Source organism: Myxocyprinus asiaticus, chromosome 25 (assembly GCF_019703515.2).
Source record: "Myxocyprinus asiaticus isolate MX2 ecotype Aquarium Trade chromosome 25, UBuf_Myxa_2, whole genome shotgun sequence".
In the NCBI taxonomy this organism is placed as follows: Eukaryota; Metazoa; Chordata; class Actinopteri; order Cypriniformes; family Catostomidae; genus Myxocyprinus; species Myxocyprinus asiaticus.
In genome coordinates, this window is record NC_059368.1 from 9,510,520 (window position 1) to 9,531,762 (window position 21,243).

The 21,243-nt window shown below is 35.2% G+C and overlaps 1 protein-coding gene across 7 annotated transcripts in view; it reads right to left on the reverse strand.

The window, feature by feature from the left end:
* Positions 1 to 20,732, reverse strand: part of LOC127416041 (probable serine/threonine-protein kinase kinX) — a 64,052-nt gene extending 43,320 nt beyond the window's left edge. For 4 of the 7 annotated variants that reach the window (XM_051655141.1, XM_051655136.1, XM_051655139.1 and 1 more), the window contains exons 1-5: positions 20,393 to 20,732; positions 13,168 to 13,377; positions 11,435 to 11,473; positions 6,011 to 6,064; positions 4,388 to 4,522 (exon numbers count right to left, since the gene is read on the reverse strand). In XM_051655141.1, the coding sequence (XP_051511101.1) occupies positions 4,388 to 4,522; positions 6,011 to 6,064; positions 11,435 to 11,473; positions 13,168 to 13,377; positions 20,393 to 20,408 (454 nt within the window). In that variant the 5' untranslated portion in view covers positions 20,409 to 20,732. The remainder of the gene's footprint in view (positions 1 to 4,387; positions 4,523 to 6,010; positions 6,065 to 11,434; positions 11,474 to 13,167; positions 13,378 to 20,392) is intronic. The other 3 variants (XM_051655137.1, XM_051655138.1, XM_051655140.1) reach the window with 3 other exon arrangements.
* Positions 20,733 to 21,243: the final 511 nt, after the last annotated feature.

A 21,243-nucleotide genomic window follows, 5' to 3' on the forward strand; every position in this document is an offset into this window, starting at 1 on the left:
CAAAGACTTGTGTTCCTCTTTATATGTTAGTGAACTAAATGCTAAAGAATATGCATAAATATGTAGGTCATTAAGAGGCAATACAGTATATATACTGTAAATATGCAGGGTTGGGAGGGTCACTTTTGAAATGTATTCCACAACAGATTATAGAATACATGCTGTAAATTCAGCACTGGTAGATTTTTTTCACTTGTTTTGACTATAAAAACTCTGCCAGTACAGTAAGACAAAATACACATGTTAAAAATACATTCTCATGCAGTGTTATTTCTAAAACAAGATTAATCAAATTGATCTTGTTTTAAGGATATTTAGATATTTTTACAGGAAAACAATACAAACATTATTATCAAGAACACGATTTTTGCCCTAATATCAAAGGTCTTACTAGAAAAAAGAATTTATGATCCAACGTGAATTTTCTTGATAAAAAAATATGATTGTGCCTGGTAACTTGCATGTAAAATGGCTAGAAATAGCATTTTAGCTTAGCATAAAGCTGACAATTTACACAAGGTTTATTTCTATTTCTTCTGCTCCAAACTTACTTCAAACTTACTTCTCTGTCTGCTCGTATGAATGTAACACATCATAAGAAAGAGTTTCACCGCTGTTCAAATGCACTTTGGATCGCATCATTTATATGTATAAATGTTTTCCATCTGAAAGGACTAAATATTAAATGAAACAAATGACAATAAAATGCAAAGTAATCTCTTCAGTAATCAAAATACTTTTGAATGTAACTGTATTCTAAATACCAATGATTTAAATTGTAACTGTAGTGGAATACAGTTAATTATATTTTGTATTTTAAATATGTATTCCCGTTACATGTATTCCGTTACTCCTCAACCCTGTAAATATGTATTCCCTACTGTACTACATGTATGTATGTATGTATGTATGGTGGTCTTTTTTTGTTCTGTGGTCAATCAGCATAATGCCACAACTCCTAAAATTCTGTTATAATGTATGAGGCCTTACATAATGTATGAGGTCTTACAATACTTTCAGTAGCTTGCAAATGTCTGAGACATAAAAAAATAAAAAATTAAAAAAGAAATGCTGTTGGTATGGTAAAGAACTACCTGAATACTTGGATAACTGAATGTATTGAAGCAATGTGGCAGTCAATCTATGTGCATTTATTTTAAACAAGCATCTCAAGGTGACTTAAAAGGAATCTTAGCCAAGCATGTTATTGTTTCTGCAATGTTGGCAATGTCACTATTATAAGTACCACTCTCTGTCTCTAGCTCTCTTTATGATGTTTCTGAAAGTGTTTATGGTGCATATGTGTACTGCAGTTGTATTTTGAGATCCAACAGCTCCTTAAACTTTTAAAACAAATTAATTTTATTTTTGACAATCAATTTTAAACTCTGGGGCTTTAGTTTGCCCAAAAATAAAAATTCTGTCATCATTTACTTGCCATCCCAGATGTGCATGACTTTTTTCCTTCTGCTGAACACAAATGAAGATCTTTAGAAGGATATCTCATTTTTGTTGGTCCATTCAATGCAATTGAATGGTGGCCAGAACAGAAGGTCCAAAAGGACATAAAGGCAGAAAAAAAGTAATCCATAAAACTGCAGGGGTTTAGTCCATGTCTTCAGAAGCAATAAAACAGGTGTGGGTGAGAAACAGATCAGCATTTAAGTCCTGTTTTACTATATACGATATTCAAAGAATGTGAGTCGCCAAAAACAAAAGAAGAAGAATGTGAAAGTGGAGATTCATAGTCAATAATGACTTAAAGATTGATCTGTTTCTCACCTACACCTACTTTATCATATTGCTTCTGATCACATGGCTTTAACCACTGAAGTTTTATGCTGCCTTTATGTAATTTTTGGACCTTCAAAGTTCTGGCCACCATTCAATTACATTGTTTGGACATATAGAGCTGAGATATTCTTCTAAAAATATGTTCTTGTGTTCTACAGAATAAAGTCAAACACATCTGGGATGTCATGAGGGTTAGCAAATGAGAGAATTTTTTATTTTTGGGTGACTTATTCTTTAAGATCAGTCACCATTCAGTTTCATTTTATGGAAGAAAAAAAAATGCTATGAAAGTGAATAGTGACTGAGGCTAACATTCTGCCTAACATCTCCTTTTCTGTTCAACAGCAGAAAAAAAAAAAGAAAAAAAAAGACTTTGGAACAACAAGAAAGTGAAAAAATAATGACAAAAGTTTAATTTTGGGGTATGCTATTGCTTTAATGCTTTATACCACAAAATGCAATATTCTACAAATGTACTGTATATTCTGTACATTTAAAAAACACTTGCATAATTGCCTGCAGTCATGAATCTTCAGACATTTGTGGGCATTCCTTAATTAATTAGAAACCAGTGGTTACTGTTAATTAACCCATAAGTAAATGTCATTAAAATTTAGATTAATTACCTCATTGACATTATTTAATCCTCATAGGCAGTTGTGTTTTTTTTTTTGCTGAAAAAATTGGCTAAAGCAAATTGCTACAAATTTGCTTACAATAAAAGTGTCAACTTTAACGATGGCAGCTTTGTTTGCTAATCCACCTGTATGTTCTCCATAAAACAATGCATTTCTTCTTACAACACAAAATCCAACATTGCTATTACGTGTTATTTACATTTATTTGCTTTTTCGAGAGTAACTGTGGAGTAACCTGGTTTTAGGATTTTAAATTGTCAGGTTGACCTGGAAACAAGTACTTAAAGGCAGATTTCCCCCAAAAATGTACATTCTGTCATCATTTGCTGTTCCTCATGTCATTCCAAACCTGTATGACTTTCTTCTGTGGAACATCAAAGGGGAAGTTTAGAAGAATGTCCAAGATGGTCTCTACCATACAATATAAGTGGAAGGGACTAGGGGCTGTTATGGTCCAAAAAGGCACCACAAAATGTCTTAAAATTATTTCAAATGACTTGTGCACTATATTGTCAGGAACAAATTTAAATTTAAGTTGTTTTTCACTATAAATCTTGCATGGAAACATCATCTTGCTTGACAGTCATGGTCACCATTTACTTTCATTGTATGGAAAAGAGTAGCTTGGATGTTCTGCTGTTAACATATAAAGTTCTTCAGGTTTCGAAATACATGAGGGTGCATAAATGATTTAAATTCAATGTCAGTGAAATCAATCAAAAATGAATTCTACCAGCCTACACTTGATACAAAATGGGAATGAGAACTAGAAGATAGAGCACTTAATAAACATTTCTTATGACCTCTCTAAGTGCCTTTGTGGTCGAAGGTAGGGCCATATGAGCCGTGCTCAATGAGACCACAATGAGTCATTAGCTTCCAAAATTAAAGGGGCTAGAGTCAGATATCTCTGGGCTTTTATTTTCACTAAGTAGTCCTCTGTTTACTGAGATTATCTAACTCCCTTAGTGACATTTTTCCTTGTAGTTTATCAAAATATCCCTACAGCATCAGCTATTTTCTTATAACTCATATTTTCATAGTAGTGGTAAACTCTTAGGACATGTCTCCCCTATATACAGTAATGTAAGTCTTCTGTAAAGCACTTTGTAAACACTGTTTTAAAAGTATTGCATATCATTGTTATGTATTATATGCAATTATTTATTTTTAATGCTATATAAATAAAAATTCACTTGTTCTTTTCTAGTTCTTAATTGAACCTTGGTACATTAGCATTACTTGTACTGTTGTCTCCTTGTTTTGATTAACAATAATGCTTGTATTCTTACTTGCAGGTCACTTTGGTTAAAATTCAATAAAGGTTGCTGTGTATAAATTGTATGAGCTTATGGAAATCAAACACTGAAAAACTATTGAAAATATACAAGATACCAGCAATACCTGATAAGAGAGTAGACAGAAATGTGGGTTGTAAATTTTTGTTTGATTTTTATTATTTTGTAGAATCACACACATGTGGCACACTGAGTTAAGGTCGACAGTTCCAGGAAGAAAATTCCTCATTCTCCTTTCTCAAATCTCTTCGCTGTGATGTAAAGCTGTAAAATAGTGACCCATTCTTTAATATTACTGTTTTGAAACACATTTAAAATGTACCTATGATCTACTAATATAAGATTACTATCAGAATATAGCATGTATCTTGCTTATATAAAATAATTGCACATGGTATTTATTCTCATTAATTGCATATGTCCTTTGCACACAAATATAATCCACCATGTTCCTCAGTCCCTTTGGGAATCCAATGAATACCAGGTTTATACCCCAGAAGCGGTCATAAACAATCTCACATTTTGAAAAAGACCAAAATGGCTCATCAGATCAAATTGCTGTGAATTAGTCTGTTGTTTTAGAGATGTTGATGTTACAGTAAACACTATGTAATAGTGCTGCTATTGTGCAGATAAGACCACAGCAAATTAATATACCTTCATCATCCTCCTCCTCTTCTGGTGCTACCAAATTAGTCATAAAAGTCAACATTGACGTTATCCAATCAGGGGAGTCATCCATGGCCTCGTTCACTGCCTTCATGGGATCAGGGCTGATGTGCTGTATACCCCCTAAGAGCATGTTTTGGACAGGGCATCTTGAGACACATATTTCCACATGCTCAACATACATTCACTTACAGGCATTTAAATTCAGCTCTAACTAAAGCCCTAACAGATGTGAGCCTTTTTGTCATTGAACAAGACTATATGCTATACTTGTTTTGTTGGGTAAACTAGATGAGCAATGTACTGTCAACCTTGAATGAAATCTTCAATAACAAATTCAGCAACTTGGATTATACACACATCCAAATGACAGCTAAAACAGCCAACTGACAAGACGTGTATGATTGTGTATGCAACTACAAATATAAACTGCCAAGTCAGTAAAATGTACTTTCATTTGGGTAGACTGTTTGGGTTTTCCTCCTTTCCCCTGTCCATCGAAAGGAATAATCATCATATTCCACAGATCATCATGTTATGCCTCTCTGTCTGCCGTTATCAGCTGGCAAGCAGCATGTCCCGAGTCAAAGCCATTGCACCAGAAGCCATTATGCAGGGGCGACACGACAGCATGCATAGACTCCTGACTGCTCAGACCTCTCTTTTAGAGCATCAAAACACCTTGATGTTTACTACTTCTGAATAAATTTATATTAGATTATAACCTATTCTAGCAGCCAGCTGCTGTGATCAGTACTGATTGTAAAATTTCCAAGCATGTGTTAATGGCAGCTTGTAAAAATGTACTAGATAGGCATTAATGAGATAAAAGGCTAATTTAGTTGCAAAACTTTACAGCATCAAAAATAATTTTAGGTTAATATTGACTTGCATAACAATAATTCAATATGTTATAAGATGATTAGATAGATAGATGGATGTATGATGGGTGGGTGGGTGGATGGATGGATTTTACATTTACATGTCTGATGTGCAGAAACAATATTAAATAATTATTGTATTCATGCCTTTTTTGCATAATGGTAGCCAAATAATCAATCTACAACAATAAAAACATAACATTTACCTATGAATATTTAAGATAATACTATATAGAGTATATGCATACATACTGTACCTACGCGCCACACACACATTTTTATATCACAAAACAACTTTACATAAATATAATGATATTAAACCGATATATATATATAAAAAAAACTAACTGATTAATCAGAAAGTGTAAATATCGGTAAAAAACATTAGTAAAACTGATTATTGGTTGAGCTCTGCATTGTTCCAAACACTGATTCATGCTCCATGCCATTAATCAGATACATTTTGTCACTTTTTGCATAAAAAAAACAAAAACGACTCACTTCACCTTTTAAAAATCTACACAACATTCACATTGCCATTGAAAAGGGGTGATGTAACCCTTTACGAATGCCACTTGAAGATGCCATTTAGGATACTACATTACATTTACAGGTAATTGAAAAGTAAAAATAAAGAGATATATTATTCTGCATAAAACCACTAAAAGCTAATAAAGATCACTCAAGAAGCACCACTTTAAAATATACAAAGGAACATAAGATGGCTTGCCTCTAAGGCTGCCTGCCTCCTTTAATGTTTTCCTGACACGGTGCGACTGAGGTCCTGTTAAAATGGGAAACACAGAAGCAGAGGAGTGGGATAGCAACACATAACCCCCCCCCCCCCCAACACACACACACACACACACACACACACACACACATACACACTCCAAATGAATAGTCCAGTGAGCATGCTCAGAACTGGAGTCGAGTTTATAGCAGGCACATTAAGCCATCATTATAAATAAAACACAATCACACTATTTGCACCGAGTCACACGGAAGGTGTGAAGAGAAATGTAATTTTTCATAGCATAGTGAAAACAAGACACACTTTGGTAGAAAAAGAAACAGCAAACAACATTTTGTGAAAAATAAAATCAAGTACAAAATACTTGGTATGCAATGTATTAAGCCACTGTATAGTAACATTTTTGGGTTTCAAAGCATATAATGGTTCAATGGAAAATATGCATTCTCTTTTCTCATGCCTGTGTCCAGTTGCATCAACATTCAAGCCACACAGCGTAATTGTGACATCTCCTTTACATAGAAATGCAAATGTGTACTGATGAATTCAGTGACATTTGTTTGATTAACTTTTACTTCATGGACATTCAGTATTGCCCTCAAAATGTGACATTTTCGGTGCTTGGGTGTGATTTGTTCACCCATAGTAAAGGAAAATAGAGCAAATGGAGAGAAAATGGAGATTTCTGCTTCTCAAATGTTTCTCCTGAGAAAAATGTGTCTTCTCTATAATATCAGAAGAGATTAACAATGTTTCAGCCTGTGCTCAAATTTGCCAAAATATCGAAGTCTGCTATCAAAAGTGAAAGATTTCAGTATAAACACTAAATTTTGTTAGATTTCCGATTAAAACCAGATAAAATAATTTGCCAATTGGGCAAGAAACATAAAACATTTTTTTTTTTTTTTTTTTTTTTCACTGTTGTTGTTGAGTTATCAAAATGGATTTTATTACCTTTGTACAGTGCATGATAATCTTTTGCTAATTTATAAAGATAGATTGGTAACACTTTACAATAAGGTGCTATTCATTAACATTAATTTAATGCATTAGGTATCATGCACAAAAAATGAAAACATTTTTTACAGCATTTCTTATTGTTTTATTGTCTTACAGCATCTATTATTCTCATTGCTATTTCATGTTAGTTCATAGTGCATTAAATAATGTTAACAAATACAAATTTTTGATTTTAAACATTTATTAGTATATGTTGAAATTAACATTAGATTAATAAATGCTGTAAAAGTATTGTTCATTGTTAGTTCATGTTAACTATTGTAATTAACTAATGTTAACAAATGGAACCTTATTGTAAAGTGTTACCGATAGATCCTCAGTTTGTTGTGGCAAGAACAGACTGACAGCAGGTTCTATTTTACCACTCATTACAGTTTCAAATCAATTTTATACTTTGTTTCAGTTTTGTTGCAATTCTTAGGAACCTTGATGCAGGTGCTTAGAAAGCAATTGGAGCTGTGTACCAAATGCTTTTGAGTAACCCAGTCACGTGACTCTCCTGGGCAAAAAGAAGGCACTAGACTATTCCAGATCTTAGAGACACAGGCATGAGAGAGGGATGCTTTTCCAACAGAGAACTAGGGAACTCTAGAGAAGACAGTCGTCTTTGAATCCTTTCTTGAAAGTGAGGAAAGGTGCACCCTTCAAGCACCCTCACAGCACAATCCTCTGAGCTCTACTTCGCTTTTCATCATCACAGCTCTCCATCAGCTCTCCACCAAGGGAGCATTAAATGGATGCTAGATACCAATGATGTACAGTAAGTTTGTTTACACAAACAGTGTTGATCTTTATTTTCTCATCATACATGTGACATAAATTAGTGCCCTGCACTAAATTAACTTAAATTAGTGATACATTTACTTGAGAAGCAAAATTGTAACTAGTTTTCAAAGAATATGTCTTGAATTAAGTTTCTTAAGCCATTGACTTTTAAACATAAATCTCATGACATTTTGTTAAATACAAATGGCCAATGATGTATGAAAAATAAACTTAATTTGAGAAACACTCTGTGAAAACAGGTGTCCTATGCAATTTTGCTTTTCAAGTCAATTTGTCTTGCTTTAAGGATGTTTAGATTTTTTTACTGGAAGTCAAGATAAAAAAATACTGATAAGGAAAAAGATTTATTTGCAGTGTTGGTGGTGTCAGTTTAGCCTTGATAAATGACCAGTGGCTTTCAGTAACTTTAATTGTTATCACAACATTCTTGCCATTCAATGTAATTGATAGTAGTAATTTTTCTTCTATGTTTTGGTTTCATTGTGTACTACAGACCACCTGAAAGCAAATGGTAAAGACTGTGTTAAGAAGGGCCAAAGCACCAACTTCCTCCCCATGATTCTGCATCACGTAGCCTACTGGGCCATTTCTCCAGGAGCCAATCAATGCTTAGTTGTGCATTGAGAGGAAAATTAAAGTATATATTCCTTGTCCTGAAAAGAACACGAGAAATCTGCAACATAGAATATGGCATTAATATTCTACAGGTAAAAAAATCATTGTTTTGCTCAATGCATTTAATATGAAAAAAAAAAAAAAAAATCAAATCATTCTGCATGGCAAGGAGCAGTGGCTGTTCAATACCACACAGTTAATAAATTAAACTACAGTGCTTTCAAAGCATAATTATCGATGTTAGCATTAAATTAATTGATTGAAGTGAATAATTTGAGGCTGATTGAAAGTAATATCACAAGGAGACGTAAACACATGGATGTTGAATTTCATAGGGTGGAAGGGAGCAATTGGCAACAAGCATATTGTTGTCATGCTGGCTCACATAAAATTATGGTTTAAAGTACATTTCACTCTCTTTCAAAATGATTGCTTTGAATCAGAAATGTTGAACATATGTTTGTTCTGAGAATTTTAGATTCTTGCCAATATGTCCTTGTGTAGGATTTTTGGAGCATTTTGCATTTTGGAAGCCAGTAATGCTCTTTTATTTCACTGGCAAAAATTTCATTCAAGTTCTGATGATGGAATATCAGTGCCGCAAGCATTTTGATGATTATTTTATGTATTAGGCTCTACACTGTAGGCCCAAAGTGCATACACTGATATATAAGGCAGGTGAATTTATGTCTGAAATGCATTGTAGTTTTATAACAGGTGAGAAGCTTTTATTTATCTCTTGAGCTTAAGTTACTTTTATTTTATTTTAATGTACAGCAACATTTATAACTATAAATTATGTGTTGTTTTACATGGCAAATGCAGTGGGGGCCAAAAATCTGAGACTAATTGTGAAAATGCTTCCATTTAAAATATTTCTATTTAAACACACACACACAGAGACTGTATATAATTATGCAAAATCTGAAGATCTGTGGTATTCTTATAAAAATGTAGAAGATTTATTTATTCACTGAAAACCTAATAAGTTGCCTCTACTCAATTGATTGAGTAAACTCATTCCCTCAATTGAATTGAGTAATGGCACAATGACACAGCTTAAATAATGAAGATTATGACTTATTCTAGGTCAATCATCAAATAAACCTATTTCTCCACAGAAATGCATATATGCCTTTTTCATCAGTTGCACAAGGAGAAATGGGTCCAACTTGACCAAAGGGGACACAGATCACACTGTAAACACTGGAAAAATCAAGTTGTTTTTTATGAAACATTACATGAAATGTCAAGTGTTGGGCTTATAAATCAAATATCTCAGTTCCTTGAACTTATTTTTCTTAAAAATCCATAGACTTAAGATTTTAAGTGTTAGTAACTCAAACTACTGAGTACAAAATTGAGGCCTCTGGGGAATACCCACAATGCCTTGCGCTTGAATTATTCAATTATGTTTAAGGGAACTAAAAGGGGCTTTAAAATAGTTATTAAGAATTCATAGAGGTTTTATCTTTCTATTATTTCTGTTGTTTTGGTGTGATGTCGCCATGAGGATGATCTGTGTGATCTGTTCACTCTATCTCAGTTCTCCTTGTGCATGTGCAATTGAAGTACTGGTGCCTATGTATTTCTGTGGTGAAATAAGTTTATTTAATGACTGACCTAGAATCAGTTATAATCTTCATTATTAAGCTATGTTATTGTATCACCTAATTTTGAGTCTATTCAATTATTATTAAACTGACACAACAACATTTAAATATCAAATCTGAGTTAAGTCTACTTACATCTAGTTAACTCATTCTATATGATCACCAACTTAAGTGAACTTAATTACACAACTTTTGAAGATGTCATTGCTCAATTTACTTGACAGAACGAGTTTACTTAATCAATTGAGTACAGTCAACTTATTAGGGTTTTCAGTGCACCCTAATGGATATCATAAGAAACAACTACGTATTTGCAATGAAACAACATAAATAATACTTCAAAAGAGCTAGCAACTGCATTCTTAATAACAACTATTGACTAAGGAAACATGATTAAATAATTCAAGCATAAGACATTGTGAGTATTCCCTTATGGCCTCAGTTTTGTAGTCAATAGTTTGAGTTACTAATACTTATAATCTTAAATTAATAGATTTTTCAAGGACCTTAGAATATTAGTTATAATAAGTTATAAGACCAAAACTTGACATTTCAAGTAATGTTTAATTAAGACACATTGATTTTGCCAGTAATGACAACATTAGGGTTTACAGTGTTCAGTATATAGCAGTCATCAAAATCTTATTTGATAAGTGAATTTCAAATATTTGTTCTAATTCATTTTACATCATTGTTTTTATTATTATTATTATTATTATTATCCTAAAACTTTGTTTATTTCCAGGTATAAATCAGATTTTGAATCCCAGATTTTCAATTTGGACTTTCTGACACCAATGTATATTGCATTTTGAGATTAAATAAACAAAAATATATGTGCACTGCAATTTATGAAAAACAGGCATTCTCTTATATTCAGGAGACACAACACCTTTGTTGCAATGACTTTTGTAAGATGTACAGACATACCGTACATTGATTGCATAGCTCTACGTTGTCATATAAAAGCACTTCTGGACTGGACTGTCTGTGAAAGTGATCGAAATGAGTGTAAAACCTGATCAGGTGTCTGAAATATGAAGCAATTGCTCTTTATTACCATAATGCCAAGGCAATCTGCTTTCAAAGTGAACCTGTCCTACAATTCACTTTGTCACTATGATGAAGCCAAAGGTGTAGTGTCACACTGAATGAGTTGCATGACAGTCTAGAGGAAGTGATGTCATGTATTTGACAGACTGGTGGATCAGTAAATTTGCATGTCCAACGGCAGTTTGAGATGAGAGTGGCAGTTGCTCCCTCTTTACATGCAGAAAACACACACGGACACACATAGACACACACACACACAAACACACACACATGAACAGGCATTAGTACTAAACTGCAGGCAGAGAGTCTTTACCAGGTGGTAAACAGGGGTCGTCACAGTGTAATGTATGGGCTTTTTATTGGATGGCAACAAGATGACACATGGTGATGGACAGGGTGAAAAAAGGAAGGAAATTTATTAGAAATAAATATATGTAACAATGACTCCTAGTGTGGGGAGGTGTAGTAAAATACATGGAATGAAAATCATGTGTGTCCTTTTTGAAAAGACTTCAAAAAATGGGTTAATGTCCCTGCTAAAACAAAACCTGGTATCCCAGCCTGGTCAAGTTGGTCTGTTTGCTGGTTTTAGAGGGATTTTGGCCTCTTCTCAGATGGTCAGACTGGGAGATCAGCAATCCAACCAGCTAAACACCCGCTTGGCCAGACTGGGAGACTAGCTAGATCATCTTAAACCAGCTTAGACCAGCAAACCTGCTTAAGCTGGTTTAAGCTGTTTCTCTCAGCAGGGGTGTTTGTGTTCTAGAGCTTTTGATGGACTGTGAATGAGATGTGATTGTGAGAATTCAATGACAGTGAAACAATCCATCTAAACAATGACAATTTTTACAACAGTTGAAACAGCTCAAAATTGTCATTATGAAACTACTGAATCACTCTAAAAACTGATGATATCAATCTTGTATTAAACAATTCAGCACTGAAAACAACCATTCTATCATTTCTTTGAATCAATGATGGACAATTCATTCTAATGCAGTGGTTTTCAACTGTTGGGTCACGACAACTTTAAATACATGTCCACTTGTAGCAAGGATATACATGGTTTGTGCAACATAGTCTCATAGCAACTCGTAATAATTCGTACGAGATGGCCAGGGCCGCATTAATGCACGGGCTTACCTAGGTTTGTACGAGAATGTTGACGGGAAAATTCTGCGACTGGGCCCACCACCCCCCGGGAGTTTGGAGCCCCCCTGCTACCGCAGGCCCCTGGTCAGCAGGGGGGCTCCAAACTCCTGGGGAGGGGGCCCAGTTGCGGAATTTTCTCGTCAACATTCTCGTGCGTTTAATTATTTATTGGCTGCCGAGAACATGAAACCATTAAAATTCAAAAGACATTTAGAAACTAAAACTGTCAAATGCAGTTCAAGATCAAATTTAAGAAATTTCAGTGTTTGATTACTTTTGTTCGATGAATGATTTTGGTACTGTGTTGTGTTCCCATGAGTGTAAAATCTGGATACTGAAACAAAACCAGTTGTAAAACACTGCTCTAATGTATCATCAGTTGGAAATACAGTGTTCTAGAAAGACACATAGCAAGACCATTTTAGCTCCCTTTCTCTCTGATTGCTCTTGATTGAAGTGAATGCAACTGTGGCTGATAGCGGCCAGCCAACAGGACATCCTATCTATCTTTGTCACTGTCAATGCTATCAGGAACCAGTCAATAACCTCCCCCCTCCCGCTCTTAGAACACACACACATTTGCCCTGTGGCCCTGCTGATAAACTTCCAGCGAGAAAACAAGCTGAGCATTATCGCATTCTGAAGACTCTTTAAATTCTCTTTCAAGCATCCAATTATGCCCCATCTTAGACCTGTTTTACCATAAGCTGAGAGTGTAAGTGAATATCTTGTAATAAACCCCCCCAAACAGGAACATCATTATCAACTGCTCCACTCAACCTACAACAGATTCAGGACAATTGGACCAAAATAACACCCCAGAGAAGGATTAAAACTTGGAGAAACAACTGAGAACTCAGGTGCAGTGGAGAAAGATAAAAGAGCAGGACCTACCTTCAAGGCCTTTGGCGTCCAACAGGTCAAACATAATAATGGCCACGGCTGACCAGGTTACAATGAGAGCCAGCACCAGAATCCAGGCCATGGGGGAGCTAAACGTGGAGTGCAGGTCATCTGTCATGGTGCGTTTGGACGAACGAACGGGCTGTGCGTTCACATCGTTCTTGCTCTCAACTATGGTAGTCGTGATGGTGGAGGACCGCGCTGTAGGGACAGATAAAGCTTTAGAAATGTATCTGTACAATCGGGTCAACCCTTCAGGTTAGCAGCATAGCAAGGCAACAAAACAAGATCCTTGCTGGAAAATCCAGGTAAAATAACAATTACTGTACCTTCAGATGTAGGTTTCTACGTGGTTACTAGATGATCCATGCTGATGATTTATGGTCATTAGCTCATCAGTAGATGGTTGATCAGCTAGACTACTAACTGGTGGTGTAAAAGCCTTGGTTACTCTGTTTAGAGCTGGTAGACCACCCTGGACCAGTATCAAACCAGTTACCTTGTTCCATAACCAGTTTAAACACGTTAAGCTAAAATGACTTGGTTTTTCCAGCAGCCGTCGGTCAACTATCCAAATAATGCACTTTAAAACATAATTTTCTTCAATATTTTGTTTTTGTTTTCCAGTAAACAGATTTACAGTACATATTCCTAAAACAAGATAACGTTACTAGAGAGGCAAAAGATCGTAAGACTTACAGTATTTCTCAAATTAAGTAATGTTTTCTTTAACCATTGGCTTTTTTTTTTTTCTGTGTCAATCATACATTTAACAAAATTTAGTGAGGATGTGCTTATTTTTATCTTTATATCTAAAGTTTATTTTTCTTACCACATTGGCAAATAGTTTTTTCTTGCTTTAAGCATAAATCTAAGAAGGTATTCTCTGAAAAAAAGTCTTAATATCTTATGCAATTTTGCTTGTCAAGTAGATTATAATGGGAGCGATTAGCATTTGACGCATCCGCAGATTGATGTACATTTATGTTTTAAAGATGTTTAGATATTTTAGACTGGAAAACAAGAGAAAATACTAAGAAAATTCTTATTATTTTATTTTTTTGCAGTGTGCTCAATGCAACCTTTCATAGAATGATGTCACTATACCTACATTTTTTTTTAATTATTATTATTTTTACGTGGCTTGTTGTAGATATCGCAGCACTTTTCTTATCAAAACACTAGAGGTGCCACAACAACAATGATTTTTATTCCTTTTCAAACAAATTACCAGTAAAACTGCAGCTTATCAGTTCATAAACACTTTTCACCCTGTTCCTCACACAATGCTATGTTGTGACATCAAAACACTTGTATACAGCACATGACTTACAAGGCGATACATTTTAACGTTTGCATTATATAGCCAACTACATTTATATGCTTTTTTGAATGGAATAAAAATGTGGGGTAGCTTAATTGATAGAGCGTTGCATTTGTGATGCATGGTTTAATCCTGAAATGAACGTGAGTCGAAGCGAGAGCCGAAAGTATCATAAATGCATGATGCACTTGGTGGGGAGGTTGGTTTTGTTCATTTAAAACTCAATAGAGCATTAACCTTAAAATATAGAAAATATAACTCACTTTTAGTGCCGCACAATGGACATTTTACCTTGGAACTGCTGTGATACATGTAATGAACTATGAATATAATCTTTTTTAAATTATGTTATGGACACAACATTTTCATTAGATCAGGCTGGCTCAAATACAGTAGTTCGGTTCTGTCGCGTCACTCATTTTCAGTGTAGATATGATGTAAGAGTCAAAGACAGCTAGACTGTATGGATGCTTGCTTTATCAATGCATTGCCTGAGAGAGAGATTAAATAGAACTTGGCTGTAGGTAGGGTGCACATTTGCAATGGCAATATTTCATTGTTTAAACATCTCCAAGGCCACATGAGAAATGCTGGCGCTCTGTCATCTATTGGCTGGAGCACATTTAAAAGCCTCAGTTCTAAATGGATATAAATTCTTGTAGCAGCTTTGCTTGAATTGCTGCTCAAAGATTTCTTGTAACCTTTATATCTGCCGCTGTTTACAAGACCCCTTGTATTGATTTGTGCCAATATTGTCAACTTAAGTCATTGTAAATGATTGATTCACGTATAAGATGTTGTGATTGTGTTTACGATTTCTGAAATGTTTTTAGTGGATGATCTATTGTGAATCTGAGCCAAGATGGGACAGTGGTTGTTTACTCTGCAGAAAAAAACTCTGTTCTGATCCAGGCATCACACACCGAACTAATACCACCTGTTGGAACTCTTCATACTGGTTTCTGTTGTCAAACTTGGGATTAGAGGTCCCATCCAAATGCTGACTCAAGTAGCTCTCCACAGACACCACATGATTAGTTTCAGCTCAACACAATTAAAACAACACTTATCCGTTATGGATGGCGAAAAATTTTGGAGCAGTGTTTTGGTGCATGTTTCTGAGTGTTATCACAACCTTGCCGCTGCAGTCTGTCTAGAAGTACCTGTAACTGATTGTACAGACAAATAAGATCACAGATAATGTACACTCAGGAGAAATCTTTCCATGGCATCACAGTGTGCAAATAAACAGGCTTGAAACTTCCACTTCAACCACTGGCTGCATTGTAAACAGAATGGCAGCAGAAGAATTGTTCAACAGAAACAGAATGGCACATGAATTGTTCCTTTCTCTGCTGATTTTAATATAAGACTTTGTCCTCAGATCATTGGGTGGATATTCATGGCAACTAATCCCAGTTTAGTAAGTGAGAGCTGTTAAGAGAATGAAAAACACACTGCTGTGGTTTAAACAATAGTCTGCAATGCTATTGCCTCAAGTGTCACTTTAAATATGATTTATTCAGGTCACTCTGAGAGACATTTCACAGTTTAACCAGAATATCAAATTTAGTTGTCTTTGCAGGACTGAGATTCATTTTTGCAGGTCTTTGCTGTCAATAACTGGCTTTTTTTTTTTTTTTTTTTACTTGATCAATGGCTTTCAAAAATGACAGGATCTTTTCTAAACTGTTCCAAAAAAAAAAAAAAAAGAAAAAAAAAAGTGAGCTACTTCAAAAGGTAGGTAACTTCATTATGCTACTTCCTAAGATTCCTCAGTTTGACTAGATTGCACTGCATGTATTCTTTGCGTAGAATGCTATCGCAGAATGCATTGCGACAATAAATCCAAAAAGAGGTGAGAAAAATGTTTATAACGGATAAACTTAGATCAAATAAATTGCTATAAATATAATATATATATATTGGGATTGTCCTAAAGTATGATTATTTAGCAAAGAATTTAATTAAAGAATATCCAAAAAAAAAAATTATATATTTGTTTTTGAAGAAGTAATATTGTTAAAATGTACAGTATATCAATTGATAATGATAAGATACAATATATATATACATATATATTTACTGTTTTTTATCATTATCAATTGATATCAATATATATATATATATATATATATATATATATATATATATATATATATATATATATATATATATTGGCAGCCAAAATGTGGAATAATATATAAATATTGCTCTTATGGAAAGAAATTGGTACTTTTATTCACCAAAGTGGCATTCAACTGATCACAATGTATAGTCAATAATGTGAAAAATTACTATTACAATTTGAAAAAACTTAAACTACTTCAAAGAGTTCTCATCAAAAAATCCTCCACATGCAGCAATGACAGCTTTGCAGATCCTTGGCCAGTTTGTCCAGATACTCAGGTGACATTTCACCCTACGCTTCCTGTAACACTTGCCATAGATGTGGCTGGCTTGTCGGGCACTTCTCATGCACCTTACAGCCTAGCTGATCCCACAAAAGCTCAATGGGGTTAAGATCCATAACACTCATTTCCAATTATCTGTTGTCCAATGTCTGCTTTTCTTTGCCCACTCAGACCTTTTCTTTTTGTTTTTCTGTTTCAAAAGTGTTTTTTTCTTTGCAATTCTTCCATAAGGCCTGAACCCCTGAGCCTTTTCTTTACTGTTGTACATGAAACTGGTGTTGAGCGGGTAGAATTCAATGTAGCTGCCAGCTGAGGACATGTGAGGCGTCTATTTCTCAAACTAGCCTTCCACATCTCTTTCTGTCCTTGTTAGAGCCAGTTGTCCTTTGTCTTTGAAGACTATAGTGTACACCTTTGTATGAATTTTTTTTTTTTTTTTTTGCCAATTTCAAGCATTGTATAGCCTTCATTCATCAAAACAATGATTGACTGATGAGTTTCTAGAGAAAGCTGTTTCTTTTTTGCCATTTTTGACCTAATATGGACCTTAAGACATGCCAGTCTATTGCATACTGTTGCAGCTCAAAAATAAACACAAAGACAATGTTAAGCTTCATTTAATGAACCAAATAGCTTTCAACTGTGTTTGATATAATGGCAAGTGATTTTCTAGAACCAAATTAGCAATTTAGCATGATTACTCAAGGATAATGTGTTGGAGTGATGGCTGCTGGAAATGGGGCCTGTCTAGATTTGATTCTAAATGACTGTTTTCAAATAGTGATGGTGCTGTTTTTACATCAGTAATGTCCTGACTATACTTTGTGATCAGCTGAATGCCACTTTGGTGAATTAAAGTACCAATTTCCTTCTGAAACAGCAAAATCTGTACATTATTCCAAACTTTTGGCCGCCAGTGTGTGTGTGTGTGTGTGTGTGTGTGTGTGTGTATTTATATATATAAAATGTATACAGGTGCATCTCAATAAATTAGAATGTTGTGGAAAAGTTCATTTATTTCAGTAATTCAACTCAAATTGTGAAACTCGTGTATTAAATAAATTCAATGCACACAGACTGAAGTAGTTTAAGTCTTTGGTTCTTTTAATTGTGATGATTTTGGCTCACATTTAACAAAAACCCACCAATTCACTATCTCAACAAATTAGAATATGGTGACATGCCAATCAGCTAATCAACTCAAAACACCTGCAAAGGTTTCCTGAGCCTTCAAAATGGTCTCTCAGTTTGGTTCACTAGGCTACACAATCATGGGGAAGACTGCTGATCTGACAGTTGTCCAGAAGACAATCATTGACACCCTTCACAAGGAGGGTAAGCCACAAACATTCATTGCCAAAGAAGCTGGCAAAAAGTGTGGAAGAAAAAGATGCACAACCAACCGAGAGAACCGCAGCCTTATGATTGTCAAACAAAATCGATTCAAGAATTTGGGTGAACTTCACAAGGAATGGACTGAGGCTGGGGTCAAGGCATCAAGAGCCACCACACACAGACATGTCAAGGAATTTGGCTATAGTTGTCGTATTCCTCTTGTTAAGCCACTCCTGAACCACAGACAACGTCAGAGGCATCTTACCTGGGCTAAGGAGAAGAAGAACTGGACTGTTGCCCAGTGGTCCAAAGTCCTCTTTTCAGATGAGAGCAAGTTTTGTATTTCATTTGGAAACCAAGGTCCTAGAGTCTGGAGGAAGGGTGGAGAAGCTCATAGCCCAAGTTGCTTGAAGTCCAGTGTTAAGTTTCCACAGTCTGTGATGATTTGGGGTGCAATGTCATCTGCTGGTGTTGGTCCATTGTGTTTTTTGAAAACCAAAGTCACTGCACCCGTTTACCAAGACATTTTGGAGCACTTCATGCTTCCTTCTGCTGACCAGCTTTTTAAAGATGCTGATTTCATTTTCCAGCAGGATTTGGCACCTGCCCACACTGCCAAAAGCACCAAAAGTTGGTTAAATGACCATGGTGTTGGTGTGCTTGACTGGCCAGCAAACTCACCAGACCTGAACCCCATTGAGAATCTATGGGGTATTGTCAAGAGGAAAATGAGAAACAAGAGACCAAAAAATGCAGATGAACTGAAGGCCACTGTCAAAGAAACCTGGGCTTCATACCACCTCAGCAGTGCCACAAACTGATCACCCCCATGCCATGCCGAATTGAGGCAGTAATTAAAGCAAAAGGAGCCCCTACAAAGTATTGAGTACATATACAGTAAATTAACATACTTTCCAGAAGGCCAACAATTCACTAAAAATGTTTTTTTTATTGGTCTTATGATGTATTCTAATTTGTTGAGATAGTGAATTGGTGGGTTTTTGTTAAATGTGAGCCAAAATCATCACAATTAAAAGAACCAAAGACTTAAACTACTTCAGTCTGTGTGCATTGAATTTATTTAATACACGAGTTTCACAATTTGAGTTGAATTACTGAAATAAATGAACTTTTCCACGACATTCTAATTTATTGAGATGCACCTGTATATTATTACTACATTATAATGAGTCATTATTACATGCATAAACTCAAATGTACGGAAAAAAATAGCTTATTTTAACAATTACAAATTTAAATCAAAACATACTTTGAAAAAACATACATCAAAAAAGTACAAATATGAAAGCAATACGAGCACTGCAATTTGTACAGTCACTAAGCACTAAGTACAATTTTTTTCTATGATGCAATTTGTCAATTCAATTTTGCATTATTATTTTCTACGTGTACCCCTGTCAACCTTCTTAAAATTGTTCTATGCACCTACTCTTGTTTGTACAAGTTGTAATGTTCTATTAAAAAATTATATAAATAAAAGTATATTTCATTCTATACTAAAAAATATTGATAAAAATAGTAATTTTACCCAATAATCGAGTGTGCTATGTAATTATATGCCTAGTATTTGAGTATTTTGTCATTAGCAACATGCTAATGTCAAACTCTTTTGGAACCAGTTGTGAGTCAGATCTCCTGTGTGGTGCCCTTTTTGTTTTGCTGCCTGTTCTATTATGGTTAGCATCGTGTAGTTCACGAGGTTTTGAAACAGAGTTTGTACGTTGGGAAGACCTCTTAGCATTGCATCGTTCACTTTTAAATCTTCGATTTGAATGATATCAGCTACCATGAAAATACACGGAAGAGACATTGATACATAAAGTGAATTAAATATATTTCCTGTCAAGCTGACTGAACCATAATCGAGTGGCTAGCTCTAGCCTAAAACCCTTAAAAAGCTAACATCACAGGCTAACTTCAAAGGAGTACAGATACCAATAGAGCCATATGATATGGTGTATTTTTAGCAGCTTTCAAGCATGAAACACCTCTGCAAAGTAGATGCCTGAGTCATAGGGACTGTTAACTTGTAGTATTTGAGAGTATACTGGTAGAAGCAATGTTTACTTCACATATAGTGTAACATTTAATAAACTTAACATTGTTAAATTAAGTTCCATACCTTCCATGTCTCTCATGCACTAACAGCCTGTAAGCAGAGTAAATTCCCTTGTCTGGAATAGTTTTCTGATGGGAAGCACCACGCTGTCTTTCTGTGCCTTTCCTGTAAGAGTCACGATAAAAATTGCATTTGTGCCAGGACCCCCCACAGGGAAGCAAAAAATTTGGCACCTGTTGCTGTAAGTAGCTTAGGAAAAACCCCTATGCACACAGCCTCAAATGGTCAGTGCCTCCTAACATCCAAGAAATTATTGTATACACTTTCAAATGAGTGCAAAAGTGCAAATTAAGCCCTTTAGTTGTCCTTCTGTTTGTTACCAACCCATGATGTGTGTGGGTCAGAAAACATGGGGCAGAGGGGATGACATGTTTCAAGGTAACCTTATCTGTGACTGGACTGTGTAGTTTATTCTTAGAGTTTGCGGCAGCAATGGCATTTTGTGTTGCCTTTTTAGGCCAGGGGTGTTACCCAGAAGGGGAGCTAAGCTGACAACGGGTGGGTGTGCTGTACAGGCAACCACACACACACACAAATGCACTAACACACAGCACACCACTGAAATTTGTAGCACAATCCTCTGCTTTACATGTAATGAAATATTGCATGTTATACTTTAAAAGCATGCCATATAAAGATCTCTGATTTAATGGATATTCTTTACTACCAAGACATGGGCATAAAAGCCACAGAGTCTGTGATAAATCCAGGTTAAGCTGTTTATCGTGGCTTGTTAAATATTCATGCGAATCAAGCGAAACCTTTCTCATAAACCGTGCAAATGGAACATTTAAAACATTGACCTTTAAAGAGAAAATTGCATTTTATTCTCACAACTCCACCTCACAGTCTTC